Source organism: Wyeomyia smithii, chromosome 2 (genome assembly GCF_029784165.1).
Source record: "Wyeomyia smithii strain HCP4-BCI-WySm-NY-G18 chromosome 2, ASM2978416v1, whole genome shotgun sequence".
NCBI lineage: Eukaryota > Metazoa > Arthropoda > Insecta > Diptera > Culicidae > Wyeomyia > Wyeomyia smithii.
In genome coordinates this window covers 273,047,203-273,073,911 of record NC_073695.1, presented here as the reverse complement: position 1 = coordinate 273,073,911, position 26,709 = coordinate 273,047,203, and the positions used below count along the sequence as shown (strand labels likewise).

The 26,709-nt window shown below is 40.1% G+C and overlaps 1 protein-coding gene across 1 annotated transcript in view; it reads left to right on the top strand.

Moving 5' to 3' along the window:
* The window catches only part of LOC129724551 (pro-resilin), a 41,731-nt gene extending 16,241 nt beyond the window's left edge, over positions 1–25,490 (top strand). The window contains exons 2-4 of the mRNA XM_055679539.1: positions 22,043–22,258; positions 22,318–22,509; positions 22,577–25,490. Of these exons, the coding sequence (XP_055535514.1) occupies positions 22,043–22,258; positions 22,318–22,509; positions 22,577–22,654 (486 nt within the window). The 3' untranslated portion in view covers positions 22,655–25,490. The remainder of the gene's footprint in view (positions 1–22,042; positions 22,259–22,317; positions 22,510–22,576) is intronic.
* Positions 25,491–26,709: the final 1,219 nt, after the last annotated feature.

Here is a 26,709-nt window from a genome sequence, read left to right as displayed (position 1 = left end):
TATTGCCAGCAAATATCGCAATATCATTTTGTCATTTTGTATGTCGTAATTCATTTACGAATTGGCGATTTTGCATGCTTATCAAGCAACATATTTGGATAATTTCTGAAAATTATTCCTAGTCTCTCAAGAATTTGGGAAACCACAATTGAAAATTATACGTTGTATAAAACGTACAACCTATCAGCAAAGATAACTAGAACAAGATACCTAACTTCCATATTTTGCATACATTTTGAACACGACCGATTTCCGCCGGTTTGTGCTGCCATCTGATGACTTAAATTCTCATAAAATTTTCACTATGAGCAAAATCGATTTATCGTGCAAAGTCCATCATTGATCGTTTAGCTGTTCAAGATTGTATACGAAAAAGGTGTAGCAGTTTGGTCAGCTCGACGCTTAAGATAACATGCAGATTAATGATATTGTCATTTTTGCACTTAATGCTATTGCCATATTTTTTGCACTTCAAAGTACGAAAAAAGTGTGGAATTGACTGTCAGAGTAGGGTTTTTTTTATTGGATTATTTACTTCAGAACCATTGTGCATATGGTCAGGATCACCGGGGCACCCGATTTTTGCTTTATTATTCTCGGCAAGAGTGGAAAACTGGACTGTAGAACGTGCTCATAGCGGTTATCAGGAAGTTCTGATGGTACGCTTAATTTTAAATGATGCGCCGATGATTCTTGATTCTTCCAGAAAGTTTCATGTTTGAGAATTAAAGATTCGTAGACATCATTTTTATTTTTCGGATGGCAGCACCGTACAGTCATCGTACATGGATACTAAAAAAATTGTTTCACCTTTCAGCAGTTATGTCTTGGTCTTGTCGTCAATTGATTTTGACGTCAAGTATACATTATATTAACAGTGTTTAAATTAGTTCGACTTTTGCTCACACGCCGCGACAACCATGTCCGATGAATTCTGAAAGAGTCAGGTATCTTGTTCTAGTCATCTTTGCTATCAGACAATCAAATGCTTTTCACTTTACCGGTAGTTAAATTCTACGTGAAACTCACATGAAATGCATATGTCTACTGAATAAGATTCACAGGATAAATCATCTCACCAGCTCATGATGAACTCCAATGACAATCACGTAAAATCTACATGAAAATGACAGTGGAAAATATTCACATAACTTTTCCGGTAATTATAACGTGGAAAATATTTTGAGTGTAAATATGTGTCACAGGAATAATGATTAAGCTGAGTCACTTCCAGCAACCAAAGCAAAACTTTATTTTAATGACGAAGAAATCCATTGTTTACAAATTATTTCTAGTAAAATGCGTCCCTTCATTTTCATATTTTTTTACGATTGCGAATATCACAAAATATTCGATAATAGTATACATTCAATTCTGAAATGCGTGGTTGAAAATTAAATACTGTGTTCAAAACCTTTTAATGCTTACCTACAGCTTGGAAAATATTTAAAAAAGGGTATGATTTATTGTAAAAATGTTCAATCCGTTGGCATTGAATGAAAAATTTACTTGAAAAACATAGTAAAATATAGACAACAAATTAATCTGCTGTTAGAAAAGGTAAACAAATATATTATGCTTTGGAAGTATGTTTAAAAACCATCTAAACTTTCATGTTAGATAATTATTATCGCTTACAGTAGACCTAAAATTTGCTGAAATCGACGACAAACAAACCGCCTCAAACTGATCAGACTACCCAAAATACTGTGTCCTTCAACGGTTGCAGGGCTATCATTAAATTGAATCATCCCAAAACAGTCACCAAAACCTTGATAAACCATTTGCCAAACTCGGCTGCTTTTCGAGTGAGTCAGCTAGAACCAAACAGTGCAAGACTTCAGCATAGTTTTTCGCGAAGCTCGCAACAAAGGTCTCTGCCACCTTAAAAGGGCACACCTCACCCCGTCGCTAATGTGACAACGTAAATCAACAAACAGCAAGCAGCCAGAAATATCAACGGATCCACTTCGGTCGGTCTGGTGTGGCCGCGATGGGGGGGCTCTGCGGGTGTTCTCGATCGCATCTGCGTCGCGCTGAGGAGTGGGAAAACGGAATTAATTCTGATTTACTACCACCATTTATTGTAAAGCCATACGCGGCGCACTGGAAGTGCACCTGAAAGACACTTCGCAATGCGACCTGGGTGAGGAGCCCTTCGGCGGTTTATAGTGAAAAAAAAAATCAATGATCGATCACTGCACATCTTCGGAGCGGGGCGCTTAGTGCTACACCGGAGTGTAAAGCTGCTTCAGGAACCAGAGTGCCATTGTTGGTAGGCATGCGTGCTGTAGTAGAATCTCTTGCTGATGGTCGCTTTTGACGCCTCTGGGCCTGCCTACGTGCGGTTCATACCAATCGATTTAGCTAAGCGAAATCCACTTAATTTACGTTGTGACACGCGATTATCGGTCGTATAAATTGACGAGATCCGATTGCTGACACCGATTATGAAGCCGGATCTCATCGTTCGTAGCGGTTCCGACTAGCACTGTGACAACAGTGGAATTTATCAGAACTTTCCTTTGTTCTAACCGAAGAGGCGTTCATTGCTTGACACTCACTCATGTCTTTCGATGTTTCCTAAGGCAAACATCAATCGCAAATAAAAATTTAATTTGTAGCAAATTGGAAAGGATTCACCATTAGTGCATATGAAGCGTTAATTAAATCCGTCGTAAGCAAGATCGTGGCATAACATTAAAAGCCGAGTTTAAAAGAAACCGCACTTGGGGGGACATTCTCGCAGGTGTAAAAAATTTTCGATCCTTCGCCGTGCATGTGTAATGGAAACCCTTTGACCGGCCGCAAGCTCCGCTTGCGAATCCGATGTCCTGAATGTGCTCTACAGCCATTCCGCGAATGATATAATTTAAATCATCCTTGAGCATTCCTCAGTACACACACGTATTCATGCATATTACAACTGCCTGCTCGCGGTAAGCCGCATCTGCTGCTCTCCGTAGGAGAGTACGGCAATTAAAAAGATTTATGGCCACCGTTTTTGCGGCATTCGATTTGCATAATTTAACGGCTTCATCTCACGCTCGTGATCTCAAAGCACTGTCGCATCTTCACCAGTGGCAGCACTGGGGATGACCACCGATCGAGGATTAAAAGGAAAAAAAAAATAATAGACGCAATGACAGGCAGTTTAGATGAGTAGAGGATTTATTTTAATTTTTTTTACTGTTGACTTTTGACGTTCAATCGTTAACATAAACATGGAATGGAAGTTGTGGGTCGGTGCTTGATGATTGATGCGGTCCTACAGTTGGGTCGAGTGTTACTTGTTCGCAATTACGTACAGCTATTAATTTTAGACACTAGGTCGGGCGGTGAATTTGTGTTACACGCTACTGTTACGCGATAAACGCTGTCGGTCGGAGATCATTTAGGTTTTTGAATTTTTCTTACTGGAAGATCAGCTTGCACCGCGATACATAAAACATGATTGATAGGTGGAAATCGCACTAAACTGTGCTGTGGCTGCAGGATTTTGAGGGAATATAGGTGTTAAGAAACATTGTTCGTTTGATGAGTAGTTGTGTTGCTTCTGTTTGAAACTGATGTATTTTATGTTTTTTGTTTCAATTAGGCAACTTGATATGGTTTCTAATAATAATTTAAATTAATCACTCTAGTTAGGAAACTATGAGTTATACCTACCAAACACGAACATTTTGTTCAAAGTCACGTTATTGAAATCTATTCGAATGAAGATAACCTTAAAGTTTTAAATTAAACTCTCTTTAACAAAGGAAAGAATTATAATTGGTTTGTTCGAGTATGTTTTATTAATCCGTGTAATTATACTTTGAACTTCCAACATTCGCTGCGAATTAATGCTTGCAAATTATTTAGGCAAAGTGAGAGTGGGAGTCGAAATGTTTAACATACAACTAAAATTTTATTTTTCATATTTTACCTTTGATTATTCATTGGATTATCTGTACATTATTTCTAACAAATTATGGTCCAACATTTCGATTTGACATTCGACATTTTTACATAACATACAAAAATGTTAACATAATTACGGTAGATCCGATGAATCTCACTGATAAATAAAATGATCACGCGACGGTTTCACACCATTCGTACGGCGTCGCGTGCCGACGGCCATCGAGGAAGGAAGACCCTCCGTCCTCGCACGCAGAGCCCATCAATCTTCGGCAGAAGTCAATTTGAGGAACTGAATAGGCACTTTAACGTAAAGTCTTTGGGCACCAGGGTTTCGATCGCCTGACCACCCAAGTACGCCACAAAGAATAATGATGTGCTGATGGAAAAATGACCCGAAAATCACTTAATAACTATCGCAGCGATTGCGCTGGTGTTATTTTTTGGTTATTAAGCAAAAAGAATAATAATAGGACTCATTCCGCGTCAACGTGAGACAGACGAAACGCGCATTAGACAATTATTATGGTCACCAGTCAGGGGTTGACCTGCGGTCGACCTCCGTGCCCAGCATCATCATTATCATCGACGTCATCGTAACGAACTGCGTGGCTGATCTTCGGTTTCGTCGGTGGACAAGCGCGTTGACGGCTATTAATTCCGAACACCGGCTGCCATTTAACATTTTGAACTTTTCCAGCGGTTGGTCTTCGGTAGACAAGCGGCAGCAGTAGCAGCCGGGGGGAGAGATTTTATTAAATGATATATGCATCGAGTTCGTGCTACACGATAGCTATTAATCACTCCGAACGGTTATTGGACAGTCAGTGTCAGAAAAGTTTAGGTCAAGATGGTTAGGCGTTGTTCATGTGAAAGGTAATTTGATTTGATACTGTAAATTTTCAACGAAAGCGTGATTTAAAATTCACCTATTTCCTCACAAAAATTTTCAACCTGCGTGTCAGGTTAGGAAAGAAAAAACCATCTTTATCAATCACCCGCACTGAAGGGTTGCTACGGTCTCGCATAAATTGCAAAACAACCGCCTGAGTCCACGTGCAGACCAATCGAATGGTTGTAAAGCACCTTTTTGTGCAAATTCTTCTCGATCACTTGTTCTATTGTCAATTAGAGGAGCACAGGAGGAGGAGAGCTGTGCCACGATTAGGTACGCGAAAAAATAATGGAAAATTGTCAGCCCATCAAGCGAGTCTTCTTCTTGCAGCCGGCATCGGCTTGATGCTACCGGCTATAGCAATGTACTCAAGATGTAAGTTATTGACAGAATCCGTGAGTCACAAGCCGAGAGTCCGCGAAGGGAATCGCGAGGCAATTTATCAGCGGCTTGCTGGACCGCGAAAATTTGTTTGCTATGACTACTGTCGACTACTGCCGTACCTCTCTTGACAGCGCCGGCCAACGACGGTGGTGATAAATTAATGAAAACATCGATCCACGATCGCCTGCAATCCCCGACCCACGGAGGAGAAAACTGCTATTACTGCTCGACACAGCATTCACAAATTGGTGGACTTCGTCTACCAGTGGAAACGGCCGTTCGAAGGTTGAAGGAGCTGGGGGGTTGGGGTCACATGTGGTAATTGCTAATGATGTATGATTAGTCGCGACTAGCGGCTTCGCCGCGTCTCTCCACTTGTTCCTAAGAATGTTGAGAACATTTTAGAAATAGTATCAATCGAAAGGAGCCGTTCACTGTGGATTCAATATTCCGTGATGGTTTTGGATGACGCTGCTGTTAATTATTACTACCGCCTGTCAATCAGCTAGAAGTGATCGTTTGGCGGTTGGACGACGCAGCAAGGGGGAGATAGAAGCTGAGTTGCATATTTGAAGATGCAGATGAAGATGATTACCGATTATGATGCTGATTTTCATGAGAAAAATTCGTCACGGGTTGGAATAAACTGCATAGTGACATTGCACCGTTGATTACTCAATTGAACGTGATGATAAGTGGGTTTGATGTACTGCATATATTGTATCAATTCGCATACAGTTGGAGCACGTTTTGTTCAGAATTTGTTTCTTTAAAGTTGCTTCCATCGAATTCCTATTATAGATGATTTCACTCATTTCTATACCATAGATAATTTCAGCAGTCGGTTTCAGCAAGTTTGCAATTTACTATAACCGGCAGTAGTCAAAAGGAGGTTTAGATGGTTTTTAAACATACTCTTAAAACATAATTTATTCAGGTATTAACCTTTTTTATCAGCAGCCTAATTTGTTACCTAATTCGTTATTTTCTGCATTTTCCGTGCTGTAGGATCTTGAAAGTTGTGAAAATTCAATTTTGAATTCAATTTCCTACCACGCATTTCAGAGTTGAAGATATAACGATAATAACGCCTAAACCATCGAATACTTTGTGATATACGCAATTGTAGAAAAAATCATGGAAATGAAAGAACGCAATCTACTAGAAATAATTTGTAAACAATGGGTTTCTTCGTCATTAAAATAAAGTTTTGCTGCTCCCGTATCATCTCTTGTTGGTACAAAAAATTATATTGTTAGGTTCCTGGGAGCGGGTAAGCTTTATTATTATTCCTGTGACACATATTTACGGTATCACAATTGTCTACGGGCTAGAATTTGTCACTATTAATAAGATCAACGCTGATCAAAACATCAGTAGTGATCCTCATTGGAAAGCTAATAAATATAATGGTTTTATTCGTGAGAATCTCGTACATCATGGGAATTAAAAAAACATTTTGGGAACGATTATAACGTTCTGAAAAAATGGTCCTTTTATCAAATAAAACCGAAGAAGCCGCAAAATATTAGAACAATCATTTTCTTTGTCAAGCTTTTCATTGATATTCGGTGGTATAACCATTGTTTCGGAGAGCATCAGGTACTTTTCGTGACACGGACGCAAAAAGGCTTCGACATTTGCATAAAGAATACTACTACTATACTTGCTGCATTTTGGTTCGCGGTTCCTTTTCGTTTCTTGATTTTACAAGATTCAAGGGTTTTTAACAATCTCCAATTGGGCCGGCCGCTGCATAACAATAATTTTGTTATCTTTGAATCATTTCTTGAAGGTCATTGTCATTCAACGGCATTTCCAGTTCCGTAAGTAGAACCATTGAAGTTTCCAGAATACATATACTGGCTAATCGTCGACCTTATCCAGAAAATTAGATCAATCCCGTACCACATCCCAAATCATGAGTTCAAAAGCGGAAATCTAAGAACGGCGAGCTCAGAGTTTTCTTTCGACAAGCGACAACGGCGTGCTGTTATTACGATAAAATTCGTGGCCGATTTCACCATATATATTTCACGGGATGTGTTTCTACATGCACGAAAACGATTTAGATGACAATAATAATCATTCATAATAATAAGATGACTTAAATATTTTTGTTTTCATGACACAGAACTGAAACACTGAAACCAAGATTAAATTTATTGCTTCACACTTAATTTGGAGAATATATCGTCAGTTGAATTCAATACAATACAAAAATTCTAATTTTAGGACTTCCCATTTTTATTGGACTTGTTTGGGTCTATCATGTGCATGTAATGAGCAAGTTATAATAATTGTAACCTCATTTTTCTGTCTTTTAAATATCTCTATTTTAGATTTGTGCAATAAAGGCACATCTACTTATATTTCTGGAAATATTGTGAATTTTGAAACGGGTCTTTGTGAGATGAAACTTTATAGTTTTTGGCATCGTTTGCCATCAATAACTCAAAACTTCAATATTTTGAGTTGTGCCAGTATTGAATTCAACTGACGATATCTCAGTCATAATTTCGCGGCTACTCTATGGCAAGAAAATCGGCCTGTTGAAAACAACTGGTCCTATGATTTATTTATTTATTTTTTTATTTGATGTTTTCATCTGGCTAAGTATGCCTTAATGAATTTTTCGTGATGAGGAAAGCCCTTTTGAGTCACAGTTTGTTACTCAAAATAGCATAAAAACCTTATATCTTTTCTTACACTACAAAAACATCTACAAAGTATAATCAAGAACTAATACAAAAAAAAAAACGAACAAGTTACATGTTGATTGGTCAGTCAGTATAAATCTATCACTAATATTATAGTTAATTTCGTAAAATTCTCGTCATTGAAGTTCTCGCCCTCCATTCAGAAGTTTTCGTTGAAATGCCGCATTAGAAAAGTTGAAATCGTAGAGGTGGTAGACCTCATTAAAGCTGGTAGCCATAAAACGGATCGGCTCATGGCGACCGTATTCCGTACGCCGGGCATCGAGAGAAAGACAATCCCGCTGCCGTAGAGTCCTTTCAGGTGCGTATTTTTCCGACAAAAATAGCCTGAGCAACGAATCTCCTGTGTTCTAGTGTGTTTAGACCCAACAAGTTACACCGGTGTTCATATGGTGGCAAGTTCACTGAACACAAACGGCAAACGTCGAAGAGCGTATTTTACGAATTTCTTCTGCACTGATTCGAATCTGTTTTTCCAAATGTGCTGATATGGGCACCACTCAACTGCATTGGACTCTAAAATCGAGCGCACTAGAGCACAGTACAGCGACCGCATACAGTGAGGATCGCAAAATTCGTTGAATATATTAAACATAAATCCGAGCTGTCTGTTGGCTTGAGTAATTATTTTGTCGTAGAGAAGGTGAAATGAGAGACCAGAATCGAGTATTACTCCCAAGTCTCGAATGTGGTCAACTCGTACAAGAGGTTGGTTGGAAATGCTGTAGTTGTAAGTGATTGGGTTCAGTTTTCGATGGAACGTTATTATATTGCATTTATTGATGCTATTCGTTAGAAGATTTCTCGAGCATCATTCTTCGAAAATGTTGATCCATTTTTGGAGCACATGACAATCATCGATGCGTTTCACAGTTATGTATAATTTGACATCATCCACATAAAAGAGCCGACATCCCGGTGGCAGTAAAATTGACAGCTCATTGATAAATATTGAGAACAGAAGTGGACCGAGGTTGCTTCCTTGTGATACGCCTGACATATTGGAGAAGCTTTTAGATGATACGGATCCGATCTTGACACAAAGTTTGTCCGGGAAATAGGACCTGAACCAACAAATAAAATCATCGGAGATACCAAGTTTATTTAATTTTAGAAGCAATATGCCATGATCAACTCTATCGAAAGCAGCTTTTAGATCAGTATATATTGCGTCAACCTGAAAACCGGCATCAACATTACGTAGGCAGTATGAAGTAAACTGAACCAGATTCGTGGAACCGGATCGTTTGGGGTAAAACCTGTGTTGGTCAGCTGATACATAGTTTTTACAACTTGAGAACAGTACTTCATTCATAACGATCTCAAATACTTTGGAGCATGCACATAATGACGTTATGCCGCGATAGTTTGCAATATTTTGCTTTTCTCCTTTTTTATGCACAGGTAACATGATTGACAATTTCCAGCTGGTGGGGAATTTGCCTTCACGGAGAGATTTGTTGAAAAGTAACGTCAATGGCTGGATTAATGAGCTCGTGCATCGTTTCAGGACACAGGAAGGTATTCCATCTGAGCTAAGTGACGTAGAAAATTTCATCTTGGAGATAGCGGATGCTACCTGTTGGTGGTTTACAATAAAATTCCTCAGTTCACATGCGTTGGTAGGGGTATCTCTACATGCATCTGTAGCTTGCTGAGCGGAAGCAGTGGAGTTGTTGAATGCGCTTTGAAAATGGCTGGCGAAAAGTTCGCATTTTTCAGAAGGGGAGCATGCTACGTCGTGATCTAGAAACATTTCCACGGGAAGCTCATTATCCTTCCGTTTGAAGTTGACGAAAGTCCAAAACTGTTTAGGATTTTTACGGAGATTATCTTGTGTTCTAAGGGAATAACATTTATACAGATATCGGTTGTAGAGGCGGTAGATATTGATGGCACGCAAAAATTGTTGCTAATGAAACGGGCACCGGGTTCTACTATAATTACGCAGTGCCCTAGATCTTATACGCTTCAGACGCCGTAAATGAGCATTTCCCCAGGGTGGTTTAGAAAGAGATCTACAAGCAGGAACATGTTCAACCAACGCATTGTTAACAAACTGCGAGAAAAGTCAACAGCCTCGTCAATGTTGTCTGCAGTATCTAAGAACGTCCAGTCCATTCGAAGAATAATTTCATTCAACGCTACGTAGTCAGCTCTGCGATAATCCAGTACAGTATCGTTAGAGTAAGGTTATTGAAGTGTTGATGACTGCAATTAACCTGGGCCAACTAGCCACGACACATAGCTGTTGAGAGTTTTCTGATTTGGTTGTATCTAGCACCAAAAAGCTTAGATATAATCTATATTGTTTCTTGGGTACCGATCTTATCAGCGGTTTGTACAGCGTCAACTTCGTGCATCGTCGCACTCGATTCGATTCGTTAATTTGTTTTCGACGCATTTATCCACACTCATATTCATCTGGCCTCAGCTTTCAGTAGGGCATAGGTCTCCTCCGCCGTTGCAAAGTTACGCATTATTATGTCAAAGTCGCGGAGCCTAAAATCGGAACCTTGTGAAAATCTACACCCTCAAGGGCGATGTTGAACAGCAAACCTACCGTTTGTACCGTTTGTTCTATCTCGTTGACTTGCCCAGGTATATCACCCGGAGTCCCGAAGCTAATTGATGTTGAGCCGCGGAGACCGGTTATCCACATTGGTGCGTACGTTTGTAATGTCTAGGAAGAACTGGACGTCGATCAGAGCATTATCAATTTGGTTTGCTGTACGTTAGTCAGGTGACGTGTTTTTACAAGCTACACACGGTTCGCTGCTATCTCCAAGCAAGTGCGTCGATTTGCTCGCCAGTGCAAGAGCAGTTGTTTTCGCAGTGAAAAACATTCTCCTATACGCTCTCTGAGAAGAAAAAAAATCACAGGAGGGTTGTGTGCAAAGCCACGACCGCAAGGTTGAAGTAGAATACTTTTACAAGGAAGATAACCCGGCTGTTTGCGTGTCAGTCATTTTGAAATCGGATTGGTTTCGTATATACCACTTATTAAGCACAGTATCAACAAATCGTAATAAACATCACACTGCTGTGTATTTGCAGCAGCATAAAACTTCAGTTGCGGTTTATTAATAACCATTCATTATGCTCTTCCAAAAACATTTAGTAGCCTTGAAAAAGGTCGATTGCTGCAATTGCAATTTTCATTCAATTATTGCATAAATGCTTCATGGTCAGATATACCCGCTGCAACTGCTTAGGGATGTGCAATACTTTATCGATACCGCGGGTATCGATACTTTTCTTTCGATATACCGATTATTTGGCATCGATACTTCAACAAGCAATATTATGGGATATCGATATATTTTCATTTGATACTTTAAAAATATCGGAAGAAAATTCGAGTTGACGGTGTTGCTTATATTCGTGTGGTTTTTGCATGTGAAAACATAGGAAAGAAGGAAGAAAGTATTCTTTTGTTATCACGCACATCATGAAATAACATTTAAGATTTCCCGCAGGTGCTAACAGTCTTGAAACTCTATTTTAACGCTTTTAACACCGTCAACGCGAATTTGTGAAATTCGTGCGACAACGAGCAAAAAAACAGCGCGATTTTGATCTTTCTCAAAGTGTGGTTTTAGAACATTCACACGTAAATAGGTCTAATTTAGTAATTATGTCATAAATACTTCCAGTGTTATTCGCTATCGACGATATGAAAAGTAATAACCATAAATAGATTTTTTGTGAAAATGTGTTTTTTTACTTCTTACATGCCCGCGAGGATAGTTTCAGCACCAAAAGATTCAGCATCTTCTTTACTCTGACATCAGTGCCAACGGAGAAAAAAATTCAGTGTAGGAAATCCGGTTTTCGGATATGTTCCGAAACTGAGGAATTTCTAAATATTTGAACAGAATCTTACACTTATTGGTCCAAATTTCATAAAATACTTTCACAGAATATCTATATGGTTTTAGGTGTTATTGTGATATGCCCCCGAAATAGTCCTTTCAGAACAGATTCCATCACTGTTGAAAATATATGATCAATTTGAAACTTTGGAAAATTTATTATGCTTATAAACAAACCAATGCAACTCGCTCACAAGCAAAATTCACGATTCACGATTTCGTTAATTTTTTCGTTTGCACTTCACCCGTTTCGATATTGCGATAATATTGAACTATCGATTCTTTCATTGCGATATATTTGTTACTTGGTATCGGATCGTTTCAATATATCGCGATACCAAATATCGATACCTTCGCTTCCGATTCCCGTCCCTTCAACTGCTACGCTAATCGTAGCCATGCCACAGTGTGTGCGCCATCCATTGCTCCGCCGCTATCCGCTATCGCTGGTATCCACTGCACTGCTACTGCTAAGGGATGACTGCTTTTGTCGCTGTCTAGAACTATTATGAGCGGCTTCGGCTGGAACAGGCTCTTATATAGGCCAAACAGCATATTTTCAATTGCAAGGTATATGATTCTGTCGACCGTGCTTGGGAAGCAATCATGTAACGACCAATCAGAGGTCGAATTTTGCGTTTTGACAAGGCTTGACTATTTTAAATAGTACAATAGTTTGAATAATAAAATTAGAATCATCTTCATTTGGGATGAATCTTAGAAGATTTTCCAATCTACTGCTGCAAGAACAAAGGAAACCCATCGAATACTAACCGATTTATCAGCATTTGAAATTGGACATATTTTTAACTTTTTTCGGTTTTAGATTTTCATTTTACATCCCTATGTAGCCGAACTTCCTGAGAGAAGTATTCTACTTCAAAAAAAAAACCGGAAGAACACGATATTAGAACTATGACTTCTTAATTCTGCAATGGTGTGCCTGGATCAAATTTGACCGGATATAAGAAGTTGTGGAATCGAGTACAAAATTTATTGCATAAAAACGTTAAAAAAATTAACGTTCGAGTGGGCCCCCTGCTTCAGTCCATGCAACTTCACGAAAGCGACTGATGTCTTACCCGCGTATTCGTACGTTCGATATAGATCCTTCTAACGTCATTCGATTCATAGTAATGAGCTTCATTAGAAACTTCATTTGAAATATGATTTGCCGTAGCTCTATGAACAGTTGATCAGTATACTGGGACACTGTTATATGGGAAAAAAGCGATGGTGTTATTTATTCGCTCCCATTCTCTTTTTCGTGTTCCTTATGGGTCTTTGGTGATGGAACTATCATTAAAAATTCTTACTGATAACTATCAATAAATTCTAACTCGTTGCTGATTACTATCAGTAAATATTAGTAATTTGCATTCAAGTTTTAAGCAAATTATCAAGTTCAAGCAACCTTGGCTCGACATTGTTTTTCGCTGACGGTATTGCATATGTTTGGTGATTTAAATTTACATTAGAGATATCCAATCCAATCTGTATTGTTCATTTTGATAAAAATTAGTCAATCGCCAAAAATTGTATTGTATTTCGAATGCCGCGAAGAGCGCTCCCATCTCACACAAGAAATTTTCTAGCCCGCACTCAGATTTTTTCACAGAAAGGTTGTATTCTACATAGGTCCATTTCATACTTCTTCTTAACCTGCGGAGAGAAGCTTTTCAGTTATACGGCGATTAAAAACGGGGCTTAGTAAGGTCAGCACAGATTCTCATATCTAGCTCTACTCAATACTGAATCAGTTTTGCTGAAAGAGGCTGACGTTGGCGCTTCAATCCATTAGTTCGAAGATTCAATCCTTATTGAAGTGATCTTTTTATCTTTTTCAATCGTTATTTTATCAATATATTTTCAATGAAAAGTTAGGAAAAATACCACCCCCCCCCCTGAAAAATTTTCTTAATTGCGCCCAGAGCCGGATTTATATTTTTGGGGGCCCGGGGCCCAGTTTTAAGTGGGGGCCCCAAAATAGAACAAAACCAAACCAAATGTTTTTGAAAGATGTCTCCAACTGCTCGAAAACCGAAAATTTTTACTTGATATCTGAAAAAAAAAAACCTACCGCAATTCGAAAAAAAACACACAAAAATTTTCACACAATTTGAGAAAGACTGCGCAAATATAAGGCGACCCTGACACACATCTCTGCACACATCTGCAGATCAATGAAATCCCCACACGGACTCTGGAAATCCGCATTTTGCAAGGCACATCCCTGATTCGGACAAGTAAGCAACAGCAATGCATTAGAAAAACTTGTAAGTTATTTTCTTTCTCTGCTTGGGAGATGGTTCGACTCAAATGGAGTGTTAATGTGTGTCATTCCAAGCACAGATAACAGACATCCAAGCTAGAACAAAAAACTCCAGAAATCGCGTGTAAGATTTCAAACAACACAAAAACGATTTCAAACAAAAAAACTCCAGAAATCGCGTGTAAGATTTCAAATTCTTACTCGTCTGGAAAGCAAACAACATCTTTCTGCAACTTGTGGTTTTAATCACATTAGTGATGGCAGCGCTGTATTATAGTCAAAGTTGCCAGACACATGAAAATTCTCACAGATTTCAAGTCAGATTATAGACTCGCTGTTTTTGCAACGATATGATTTTGTGAGGCTTGGGTTTTTTTCAAATCAACACTAAAACAAACAAATTACAAGTGCTCATCAGTCTACTCAACAGTATACAATAAAAAAAACGGCAACCCTTCTTATTGCGATAATATCGATAAGAGCTGGAAAACTACGAATTTCATCGTTGACCTCCATTGGGTTCTTAGCGCCACCATACTGCATTTTGCGACATGTTAAAAAACCGTTGCATCTTTTTACACATGAAGCGAAATAAGCTAGGATATCTGTTTCTGTATTCAGCGATGCCAGATTGGAAGACATGTCTTCAAATATAAGACATTTACCCTGTGAAAACCCTGCGGTGAAGTCATCCTTGTTTGTGAAGAGTAAATATGTGATTATTGGTCGCCAGTTTTCGGTTTGCCGGCATTTGAAAAAATGACCTGGCATCCCTCTGTGTGTTTCAAGAGAATCCAAGGTGAACTCTTATGGATATCAATTGGCGCTCGCGAAAAAATAACACTGAAGAAAAGTTTCAGATTGAAACACACAAGTTTTTTAATGCATTGCTGTTGCGCACTTGTTGCAGATTTTAAGAGTCCGTGTGCAGATTTTGTTGATCTGCAGATGTGTGTAGTTTTTTCTTAGTTTCTGTGGATTATTGTCAGGGTCGCCTTACATTTGCGCAGTCTTTCTCAAGTTGTGTGCAAATTTACGTGTGCCAGTGGATCGCAATTTTTTCAAATTGCGGTAGGTTTTTTTTCAGATTTTTTTTTTTTCTTCACATAACATTTATTTGACACGGCACAAATACAATTTAATGTTTAACGGCGCCAATTATATCTGATGACTTAAAAACTAAAGCAAATTTTTTATCCTCGCTGCCGACTACGAGCTGAAATTAAGTCTAACTTAAAACTAGCATGGGATTTCCAATCAGTGTTTTGTTGTTCAATGGTCGTCTGATAATCGTCGAATGGCATGTATGGATTCGTTCTGCTGAGCCACGATGTCGTGAGTTGGGACAGAGGCTCGTAGTCCTTGGGTCCTGGTTCTGTTGTGCGGGGTCTGGTTGCTGGTTTTGTGCTTAAGGTTCAAACGTGTTCTTGTCGTTTTGTTGGGTGTAGACGGAGGGGAACGGGACTAGACTGGGGCGTGGATGGATTTCAGGAAAACGTATATAAGGGACATGTAGGATAGGTCACGGCTCGCCAAGACATCACGAACAGGAACAGCCGGCTGTCTACCCTCGGCCTGCAGGGAAGCTATTAATTTAGACCTGGCGTCACGGTGTACAGGGCATGACCAAACCACATGCTCTATGTCGTGATAACCTTCACCACAGGCACAGATACCACTTTCCCCGAGCCCAACACGACGGAGGAGCGCGTCAAATCTATAGTGATTGGACATAAGCCGGGACATCACGCAAATGAAATCCCGACCTACATCCAACCCCTTGAACCACGGGTTCGTCGATACTTTGGGGATTATGGAATGTAACCACCTTCCCAATTCCCCTCTGGTCCAAGCATTTTGCCAACTGATGATCGTATTCTGACGTACAAGTGCGAAAAATTCATTAAAGGCAATCGGTCTTTCATAAATATCACCGTTTGTTGCGCCCACCTTAGCCAAAAAGTCCGCTTTCTCATTACCCGGTATCGAGCAGTGAGAAGGGACCCACGCTAAGGTAATCTGAGTAGATTTTTCGGATAAAGCACTCAGATGTTCCCGTATTTTCCCCAGGAAATACGGAGAGTGCTTAACATCTTTCATCGATCGGAGAGCCTCAATGGAACTGAGACTGTCCGTAAAGATGAAATAATGGTCCGTGGGCATTTTTTCGATAATCCCTAGGGTGTACTGAATTGCAGCTAATTCTGCGACGTAAACAGAAGCAGGATTATCGAGCTTATGGGAGACGGTTAAATTGTTATTGAAGATACCGAAGCCAGTGGACCCATCAAGAAGTGATCCGTCAGTGTAGTACATATTGTCGCAGTTGATGTTTCGATATTTATTGGAAAAAATTTTAGGGATCTGCTGCACGCGTAAATGATCCGGGATTCCACGAGTTTCTTCTATCATGGATGTATCGAAAAACACAGTAGAATCAGAAGTATTTGATAAGTCGACACGATTTGGAATATTCGAAGAAGGGTTAATATTTTGGGACATGTGATTGAAATACAATGTCATAAAACGGGTTTGAGAATTAAGTTCGATTAACCTTTCAAAATTTTCAATCACGGGACGGTTCAAGACCTCACATTTGATTAGAATACGAGAAGACAGGCTCCAGAAGCGGTTTTTCAATGGTAGTACTCCAGCTAAAACCTCCAAACTCATCGTATGGGTCGATTGCATGCAACCTAAGGCGATACGCAAACAACGATATTGTATTCGCTCCAGTTTGATCAAATGTGTGTTTGCTGCGGAGCGGAAGCAGAAACACCCGTATTCAATAACAGACAATATCGTTGTTTGGTAAAGCCTTATAAGGTCTCCTGGATGGGCTCCCCACCATTGTCCGGTTATTGTACGAAGAAAATTCACTCTTTGTTGACATTTTTTCATCAGATACCTCACGTGACAACCCCAGGTGCCTTTAGAGTCGAACCAGACACCAAGATATTTGTGTACCAAAACCTGAGAAATCGTTTTACCCATTAATTGTGTTTGAAGCTGAGCAGGTTCATGCTTCCTAGAAAAAACTACTATCTCAGTCTTCTCCGGAGAGAATTCGATACCTAGCTGTAAAGCCCAAGCAGACAAATTGTCCAAGGTATCTTGCAATGGTCCTTGCAAATCGGCAGCTTTGGCTCCTGTAACAGAGATTACACTGTCGTCTGCAAGTTGTCTTATCGTGCATGAATTTGCCAGACATTCGTCGATGTCATTTACATAAAAGTTGTAAAGAAGGGGGCTTAAACATGAGCCCTGGGGAAGACCCATGTAGCTAATGCGAAAAGTTGCCAAATCGCCATGCGTAAAATGCATGTGCTTTTCGGACAACAAATTGTGCAAAAAATTGTTCAAAATTGGAGAAAATCCTTGTCGGTGAAGTTTACCCGAAAGAATGTCAATAGAAACGGAATCAAAAGCCCCCTTAATGTCCAAGAACGCAGACGCCATTTGTTCTTTACGAGCATACGCCAGCTGAATATCTGTTGAAAGCAACGCAAGACAATCATTCGTCCCTTTGGCACGGCGGAAGCCAAATTGAGTTTCTGATAGTAGACCATTTGATTCGACCCAGTGGTCTAAACGACGGAGTATCATTTTTTCCATCAATTTCCGGATACAGGATAACATTGCAATCGGCCTATAAGAGTTGTGATTAGAAGCTGGTTTCCCTGGTTTTTGGATGGCGATCACCTTCACTTGCCTCCAATCCTGCGGTACAATGTTTTGCTCCAGGAACTTATTGAACAAGTTCAACAAGCGCCTCTTGGCATTGCCGGGTAGATTCTTCAACAAGTTGAATTTGATTCTATCTAACCCAGGCGCGTTATTGTTACAGGACAGGAGGGCAACTGAAAGTTCTGCCATCGTAAAAGGTGATTCTATCGCGTCGTGGCCCGGAGACGCATCGCGAACAATATTTTGCTCAGGAACAGAGTCCGGACATACTTTCCTGGCAAAATCAAATATCCACCTACTTGAAGACTCCTCGCTTTCGTTGACCGTTACGCGATTCCGCATTCTTCGGGCTGTGTTCCAAAGAGTGCTCATCGATGTCTCCCTCGACGTCTCGTTCACGAACCGACGCCAATATCCACGTTTCTTTGCTTTAGCCAAGCTTTTAAGCTTGGTATCAAGCTCCGAATACCGTAAATAGTCGCCAGGTATACCTCCCGTCTGGTAGGCCTTAAACGCGTCGGATCTTTGCGTGTAGACATCGGAGCACTCTTGGTCCCACCACGGAGTGGGAGGCCGTTCTTTGATCGTTACGCCGGGATATTTCTTCGTTTGGGCTTGCAACGCGGCGTCGAGAATCAAGCCCGCGAGGAGGTTGTATTCTTCAAGTGGTGAATGATGTTGAATCGACTCGACCGCTTTTGAAATCATTTCCTCGTATAACTTCCAATCGACATTTCGTGTGAGGTCATACGGAATGTCAATTGGTCGCATGCGAGTTGACCCGTTAGTAATTGAAATAAGAATAGGCAGATGGTCGCTACCGTGAGGATCGAGGATTACCTTCCATGTGCAATCCAACCGTAGCGACGTCGAACATAAGGATAGATCCAAAGCGCTTGGGCGCGCTGGAGGTTTCGGGATACGTGTCATTTCACCGTTGTTTAAAATAGTCATGTCGAAGTCATCGCAAAGGTTATAGATTAAAGAGGAGCGGTTATCATTGTATGGGGAACCCCAAGCCACGCCATGAGAGTTGAAGTCTCCCAAAATCAAACGTGGCGAGGGAAGAAGTTCTATGAAATCAAAGAGCAGCCGTTGCCCAACCTGTGCTCTTTGGGGAATATATATTGAGGCAATACAAAGCTCTTTACCTTGTATTGTCATTTGACATGCGACAACTTCGATGCCTGGAATCGAGGGGAGGTTAATACGATAGAAAGAATAGCACTTTTTAATCCCTAAAAGTACTCCTCCATATGGGGTGTCTCGATCAAGGCGAATAATATTAAAATCATGGAAGTTGAGATCAATATTTGAAGTAAGCCAAGTTTCACAAAGGGAAAATGCATCGCATTTGTTTTTATTTATCAAAACTTTAAACGAATCAATTTTTGGTAAAATACTTCTACAATTCCACTGTAAGACAGAGATAGAATCCTTCATATACGCAGTTGAATTAGGCATCGAAGGATACAATCGCTGCAAGGAGAGGCCATTGGGCAGTCAACTGCTTCAAAAATGATTTAACTGTTGGGAGGAATGCTGTAAGAAAAATTTTAATTGGATCGGGTACATTGAAAGTTTCAAAAATCCAGTCCACAATGTCAGAAAATTTCACTAATCCAGAGTTTGTTTCATCAACTGGGAGTGTAAAAGGAGCAACTGGGGTTTTAGATGTTCCTGGCAGTGCTGGGAACTCCTTCTGGGACTTTAAATTTGCCAGCCCAGGAGGAGTTTGCTTCGGTTTTTCCGCAGCACTGTTTGGTTTGTTTGTAACTTTCATTTCACTTTGAGAAATCTTAGGACCTTTTCTGGGAAGTTTAGGAGAGGAAATATTTTTCCTCTTTCTAGACTCCCCAGGATTGGCGTAAGATGCTCCCGCTGGTGAATCGTCAGAATCGGTTTCCTCAGAGGGCAACAGATCGAAGGGGTTCGAAGTAACGGGAGAAGTGGTAACGGTCTTCTTCAGCATGTCAGCGTAGGAACGCTTTGAACGCTCTTTGAGAGACCGTTTTATTTTATCCCTGCGCTGCATGTACACCGCACATGTCGAGAGCTCATGCAGATTTTCTCCGCAGTGAATACACTTTTCAGCGTTAACACTGCAAGAATCTTCCGCATGAGACTCCCCACACTTGCCACAACGTGCCTTATTGCAGCAGTAGGCGGCTGTATGGCCTAACTGCTTGCAATTCAGGCAGTTCATGACGCGGGGCACGTAGAGCCTCACAGGGAGACGAACCCGGTGGATCGAGACGTGGCTTGGTAGTGCAGACCCGGCGAACGTAACTCGAAACGAGTCTGACGGAGTGTATACTGTTTTGCCACCGATGATCGATGCTGACCGCAATTGCTTGCAGTCGAGCACCTTTACTTCGGGACACGTTTTGTTCTTAAAGCACCCTTTGGCACTTTGCAGTATACACTCGACGGACAGACTCGAATCGGTTATGACACCGTCGATCTCCACGTCTCGTGCGGGTATGTAAACGCGATACTCGCGTGTGAAGAGCTCAGAGCAAGCTATATCGTTGGCCTCTTTCAGGTTACCGACCACGACACGGAGCTTGTTAGGCCGGACCTTGGAAATTTCGGTCACGCCCTTGTACTCCTTCGTCAGGTCTTTAGAAATCTGCAAGAGGTTCAACTGTTTCGATTTCGGTCCCGCCTTTGGCCGAAAATAGACAGTATAGCTGCCCTGGGCTCCGTCTGGGTAAAGCCTGGGGCGAGGGGGGACTGAAGAATGAACAGGGGAGGGGGTAACAGAAGGGTCAGGGTCAGAGGGGTTCGGGGATGGTGGCGCGGGAGGCGAGGGATCTACATCCATCGCGCTATGTTTAGCGCACTAGCGCTGACAAGAACACGTACCTTTTTATTTCTCCCTTCCAGTAAGGTTGGTTGTCCGATCGTTCGAAGTAGCAGCCGTTACAGCCAGCAGCACCAATACAGCAGCACCAAACAGCCACCAGCAGCGAGCCAGGTGTGAGATCACTCCACACAGCGATACGACTCGCTGACACTGATGGCTTCTTCTTTTTCCTCGTTTGTGTCTCGTCCACTGCTGTAGCACAATCCAGCCAGCAGCCAAATCGGCTTACGCACCAGCTGGCAGTCACGATGCGAAACAGTTGCACAAAGGAACGACCTTGAACCCGGATTTATTTCACTCGACCAGGCAAACAATGCCAACACTTGTTCACACGTCTTTTGTTTTATACTCTATCGGACCGATCACCAAACACGTCCAGTACTGATGCGTGTTCGGCACAGAATGTTTTTTTTTTTTCAGATATCTAGAAAAAATTTCTGGCTTTCGAGCAGTGGGTTCTGGTTCGGTTTGGCAAAAATCTACCGTTTTCGCCGTGCGTGTCTTTTGATAAAAACCTCGATATCCTACTTTGCTTTTGAGGGTTCAAAGTAATTTATCAACTAAACTAGCTTACGAGTGGGCTAGGATTTTCATTGGTTTGTGACGGACAACAAAAGATTACTGTGGCCGACTCCATGAAGCAAAAAACCTTCTGCTACAAAATATAAGTAAACGCTTATACCAAAAGCATGAGCAATGTTTTATCCGAATTGAAGCCGGTCGCGTGTAATCGATCCATTATTTCGCGAATAATGGCTTTATTTTAGTAGCATAAATTATTAACCCATAACAATAGATCCAAATAGACGAAATTGATTGGTTAAATAATAATGAAATATTTATTGCACAGAAAAATTATTTTCACCCCAAGCGATGAATAAACCGATATCATTATTAAACTAGTCTACGACACTCATCGCGCACCGCAAATGACTTAAAGCCTTCTCCTGGTACCAAACCTCAAATTGTTGCAATACTAAACCCATTTGTGAATGTTATCGATGCAGTGGGATAGGCATAGCAACATCTTCTCTGCACGGAAGGTACTACCATACCAGCGCCGGTAACACAGCTGTTGCCGTTGGTGCTTTCAGGGTGAGCCAGTCTTTACCATCTGTCTCGCCTAGTGGTTGCTTTTATCGAGTCATAATGTTACAATTTCCAAACTCGATTTCAAAACCAGGCTCAGAACCCAAACTGATGCAGGTGGATGATTCGCGTTTTTACTTTGTACTATTTGCATGAACGTCTATTCGAAACAGCGTATGATAGTTAAAACCATTACACTTTGAGGTAAAGAAGAGTCGAATAACCAGAGCATGACGGATGAAAATAAAACCACCGATGTTGTTGACCACAACACACTCTTGATGTGGTGTTTGCAAGAAACTCGCTGACTAATCCATTGTTTCGATCTCGTTTGCTCTTCGCTTCCAGGGTCTTTCGTTAATCCTTGCAGTAACCATTCTGGATCAGACGTTAGCACAGAACAACCAGTATCTGCCTCCGGACAAGGGTTATGCCTACGACAAACCTAACCAACCCTTCCCATCTGCCACGCAGCCGCAGCAGGTTCCATTCCCTCGGCCGACACCACCGGCCCCTGGCCGGCCAGCGCCATCCTATGGACCTCCACCAGCCGGAGGCGATGATGTAAGAAAAATCACGCAATTTTAATTTCTAGTTATAATAATCTGAACGATTGTTTCTAGCACCACCACGAGCCTGGCATGCCGTTCGATTTTAATTACAACGTGAACGACATCGAAACCGGAAATGACTACTCCCACAACGCCGTCAGTGATGGGGACGTGACCCGTGGCGAGTATCGAGTTCAGCTTCCGGACGGACGAACCCAGATTGTGCGCTATACTGCCGACTGGAAAAATGGTTACAATGCAGAGGTATTGATGATATTTTCCCACCAGAGAAATCAATGTCAAATACAAAATGATGACTTTTTCGTTTCAGGTATCGTACGAGGGTGAAGCCAAATACCCCGAAGGTCCAGGTCAAGGTGGTGCCAATGCTGGTGGATATAAATATTAGGTTTTCCGGTCTGAATGTACCACCGGTGCCAGGGATCATCATCAACGCCTCACCTCCACGTGATAATAGACCCACGTCGAATGTCATTTTTTCCTCAATCAATGCAGTGATCTTTTTTTTTTTTTGTACGCAAGCCACGGCAAACGACGAACGAACATCGCACACAATGTCATTATGATTCTATCCCTCTCCTAAGTTTACCTACTAAGATCGTTAGTCGTTAAGTATCATCAGATTTGCAGCAGACTGCATCCTAACTTATGAAACCCTTTTTTTTCGGCGCACTGCCATCGTTCACATGCCAGTATAGTTTCAAGCTTGCGATAAACAAGCAATTTATTCTACAACTGAAACAAATGATCTGCGAAATTAGAGAGATAATCGCAGCACACAATTCGCGAACATTCTCGAGCCGTGCAGCGAGTCGAGTTATCTCTAGTGATTTAAGTTTAGGAACACACTTGAACCTGTTACTCTTGAAACCCACATGTATAGTGTTACGTATGATCATGTTAACGTTTAATCTAACCTGTACATGTTTCTCAGTATAGTCATAAATTTAGTAGATCGCCAGCGGATAAACGGTTATATGTTTGCTTTTAAAACTATCAACGAACCAACAAACCGGGTCATACCTTAGCAAAGCGATATGCATCCCACACTCATAGAAATTTGTTGCGAAACGATCGTGGCGCTTCAGTAGGTCAGACTAAGTTAAGTTAAATTTAGGGTGGTTTACCGGTAAAACAAAACCCAGGAAAACCGATATTTTTTTCAGTACCGAAATACCGGTATTGGAGAGGCGAAAAAACCGGTATTTTCGGTATTTTTTCTTTAAATTGAAAAAAAATATTGAAGAAACTTATCAATAAAGCAAATCATTTTTTGTTTAAGTAGAACAGCTAATCTCTTTACACACTCATACTCACAGAGGCAACGCGTGGGTTTTGAACCTACCAGTTTAACTATAAATTATGAAAATCATAGTTTGAGGCAGTAATCACAATCATGTCAACAAAAATACGCGTCATTATTCATTTTGTGCTATTTAAAAGTAAAACTAAAAAAATAATAAATAAATATTAATTTGGATTAGGAATTTATTTTTTGTTGATACAAAGTCTTTACAGGATGAAATAATCAACCAATGAAGAATTTCATCCTAAAAATTACTGCTCCTTGAAAAAGTGAAATTTAAATAGCTGTAGCATGGTCAAAGCTTCGTCGCCCGTACCGCAGCGGGCTTTTATTAGCAACTAGCTGCATGTACCCGGCCTCATTCGCGTAGTTTCTGCTTTTTCTATCATTTTCTATAGTTTCTACCAAACTCTCATTTCAAATGTTTATCTCTATTTCAGTTACAAACTTGTTCATATGCCTCATTTTTCGTTTCTCCATCAGGAGCTAAAGTTAATAAAATAATTATAATAATAAATAATTTGGACGAACTGTTTAAAGAGCATCGAACAGAATAAAAAAGTATTTACCTTCGATTCATTCGGATTCGTAAAAAGTAAATTCTGGTCTGATCGTGATTTTTTTTACTTCATTCATAAACTCTTCTCAACAATTTCTAATATTGTTTTTCTACGAATTTTAAAGTTATTCACCAATTTGAAAATAAGCTTTGCGATGTGAAAGGAAATTTAAAAAAAAACTGCTTGTTTTTTTGATATTACATCAGTTTTGAAATTATGTTCTTCGTAATCATATCACTAGACTCATTCATTGGAGTTTTTCCTACGCTGTTATGCAGTGTTGTATCTGGATCATATACCACAAGAGATCAAAACAATGGTCGCAGAGGTCCTAATCTTACAAAAAAAAATCTGGATCGTAATGAAGCATAGATACTCATAAATGCAAAAATATAATCATGCAGCGACACGTCTATACATAGATGCAACCTTAGACACTAAGCAAAAAATAAATTTCAAATCCAAATTTATGAAGGTAACGTCTTCGGCAGTAGCTTACTTCGGCAGGTTTTTGCATAAGACTGCGGCAGTAAACCGAAAAAAAACCACTACCGGAGACGTCATCGGACGATCATCATTACTTCCCCAAACTATGATTGTAAGAATTTTGTAGTTGGAAAAGCAGGTTTAAAGACCACGAGTTTGTATTGATCTGAAAAAAATATAAATACCGATTTTTTACCGGTTTTACCAGTTTTTATTTTAATAAATACCGAAATACCGGTTTTTCGAAAAGTCGGTAATACCGACCACCCTAGTTAAATTCCAATATCGAATTACCAGTCGAAAAAAATAAGTGATTTTTGATACCGTAAAACTGCCAACCAATTGCAGAAACCATAACACTGAAAATGCATTTTTGCGAGGCGTTATTAGGCGGCGAGAGTCAGTAAAAACCAGACGTGGATTTTACTCAAGTTTTTCGGATATGCGATCATCTTTTGAGAAACGTGGTAAAATGTTGCAGTTAAGCACTGCATAAAAATGTATGAAAAGAAGCAAAAATGAGCAATAAAATGATACAGAATTACATTACTTTTATGATTAGTTCCTTTACAGTCACTTATCCAGATTTAAAATACAAGTTTAGTCGAGAGGAAAATCTTCGAAACAATAATCCGTCTCTCACTATCTTTATTAACCGTGTGTAACTTTTAACACTATTTAATAGTTATGGGGGTAATCTACAACGGTGTTGGAAACAACAAACTAAATTAACATGATTAATCGGACCAATTTGGACTATTTGTAAGGTACATCAATTATCATGTCACATTTTCACCATGAAAAATATTATCGAATTTATCGAAAGAGTCTATCTGACTAGTTTACAGAAATAAAAATTTACTCGTGTCATATTTCCTGTGATTTGTTATTTGTTAAAACACACGCAAAATATTTTTCACGTTATTGTTACGTGAAATTTCCTGTACTTATTCATTTTCTGTCATTTTGCATGATTTTTCAAAAAAATCCCAAAGGGCACTAAAAGACCTGGTTTTCTTATAAAATAAGACCCCCTCCCTATTTGATAGCTGCCCCTTTCTCTTTTAGACATCATGTTCCGGTCTCTGGAAATCAATTTTCGGTATCCAGACATGAACAAAGGCCCGAAAACTATCGTATTCATTCAGAAAGTTCTCATAATGCACGAAAAAAATTGATTTTCTGACCAATTGAGACCCCCTCCTTGTTTGAGGGTTGCTCCTTACTCTTCCCAATTCTATATTCTATGACCACTTCCTCTGTACAAAGAACACGTATGCCAAGTTTGGTTAAACATACATACATAAACAGCTGGATTTTAGGAGCTCTTATCTTATGATCGATGCTCTTAACTAAATTTCTATTCGGTAACAGTTGAGCTTCAGCAACTTTTCCAAACATATTTTATAACCAAAACGCTAGATTGGATTCTCCGTTATCAAATTATGCAAGAAATATGTCAAGAAATCGTTCCAAAAACGGATCAAAGCAGGTTGGATGTTTTGAAACACTTTTCTAGAAACATTGGCACGAGAGCCTATTTTCGGCTGCAAACAGACGTTTTCCCTACGTTTCAAAAAAAGGCCAATATTTGGAAATATATGATCGATTTTCATATAACGACGTCATTCCGATTCCGAAAATACCCATATTGCGAAGTATATAATTCAATTATTAATTTTCGCAGATTTCCAGAAACCGGAAGTCGGCAACCCAAGTTTCAAAGTATTGTCAGGCACCGATAACCGGTTTTTTTTTCTCATATCATTTATTTGACACGGCACAAATACAATTTAATGTTTAACGGCGCCAATTATATCTGAAGACTTAAAATCTTACAGCAAATTTTTTATCCTCGCTGCCGACTACGAGCTGAAATTAAGTCTATCTTAAAACTAGGATGTATTTTTCAATCACTGTTTTGTAGTTTGAGGGTCGTCTGATGCTCTTCGAATGGCCATGAATATGCAGCATGTATGGATTTGTTCTGCTGAGCCACGATGTCATGAGCTGGAAGAGCGGCTTGTAATTCTCGGGTCCTGAAGGTATTGTGCGGGGGCTAGTTGCTGGTTATGGTTCGTTGTTGTTGTT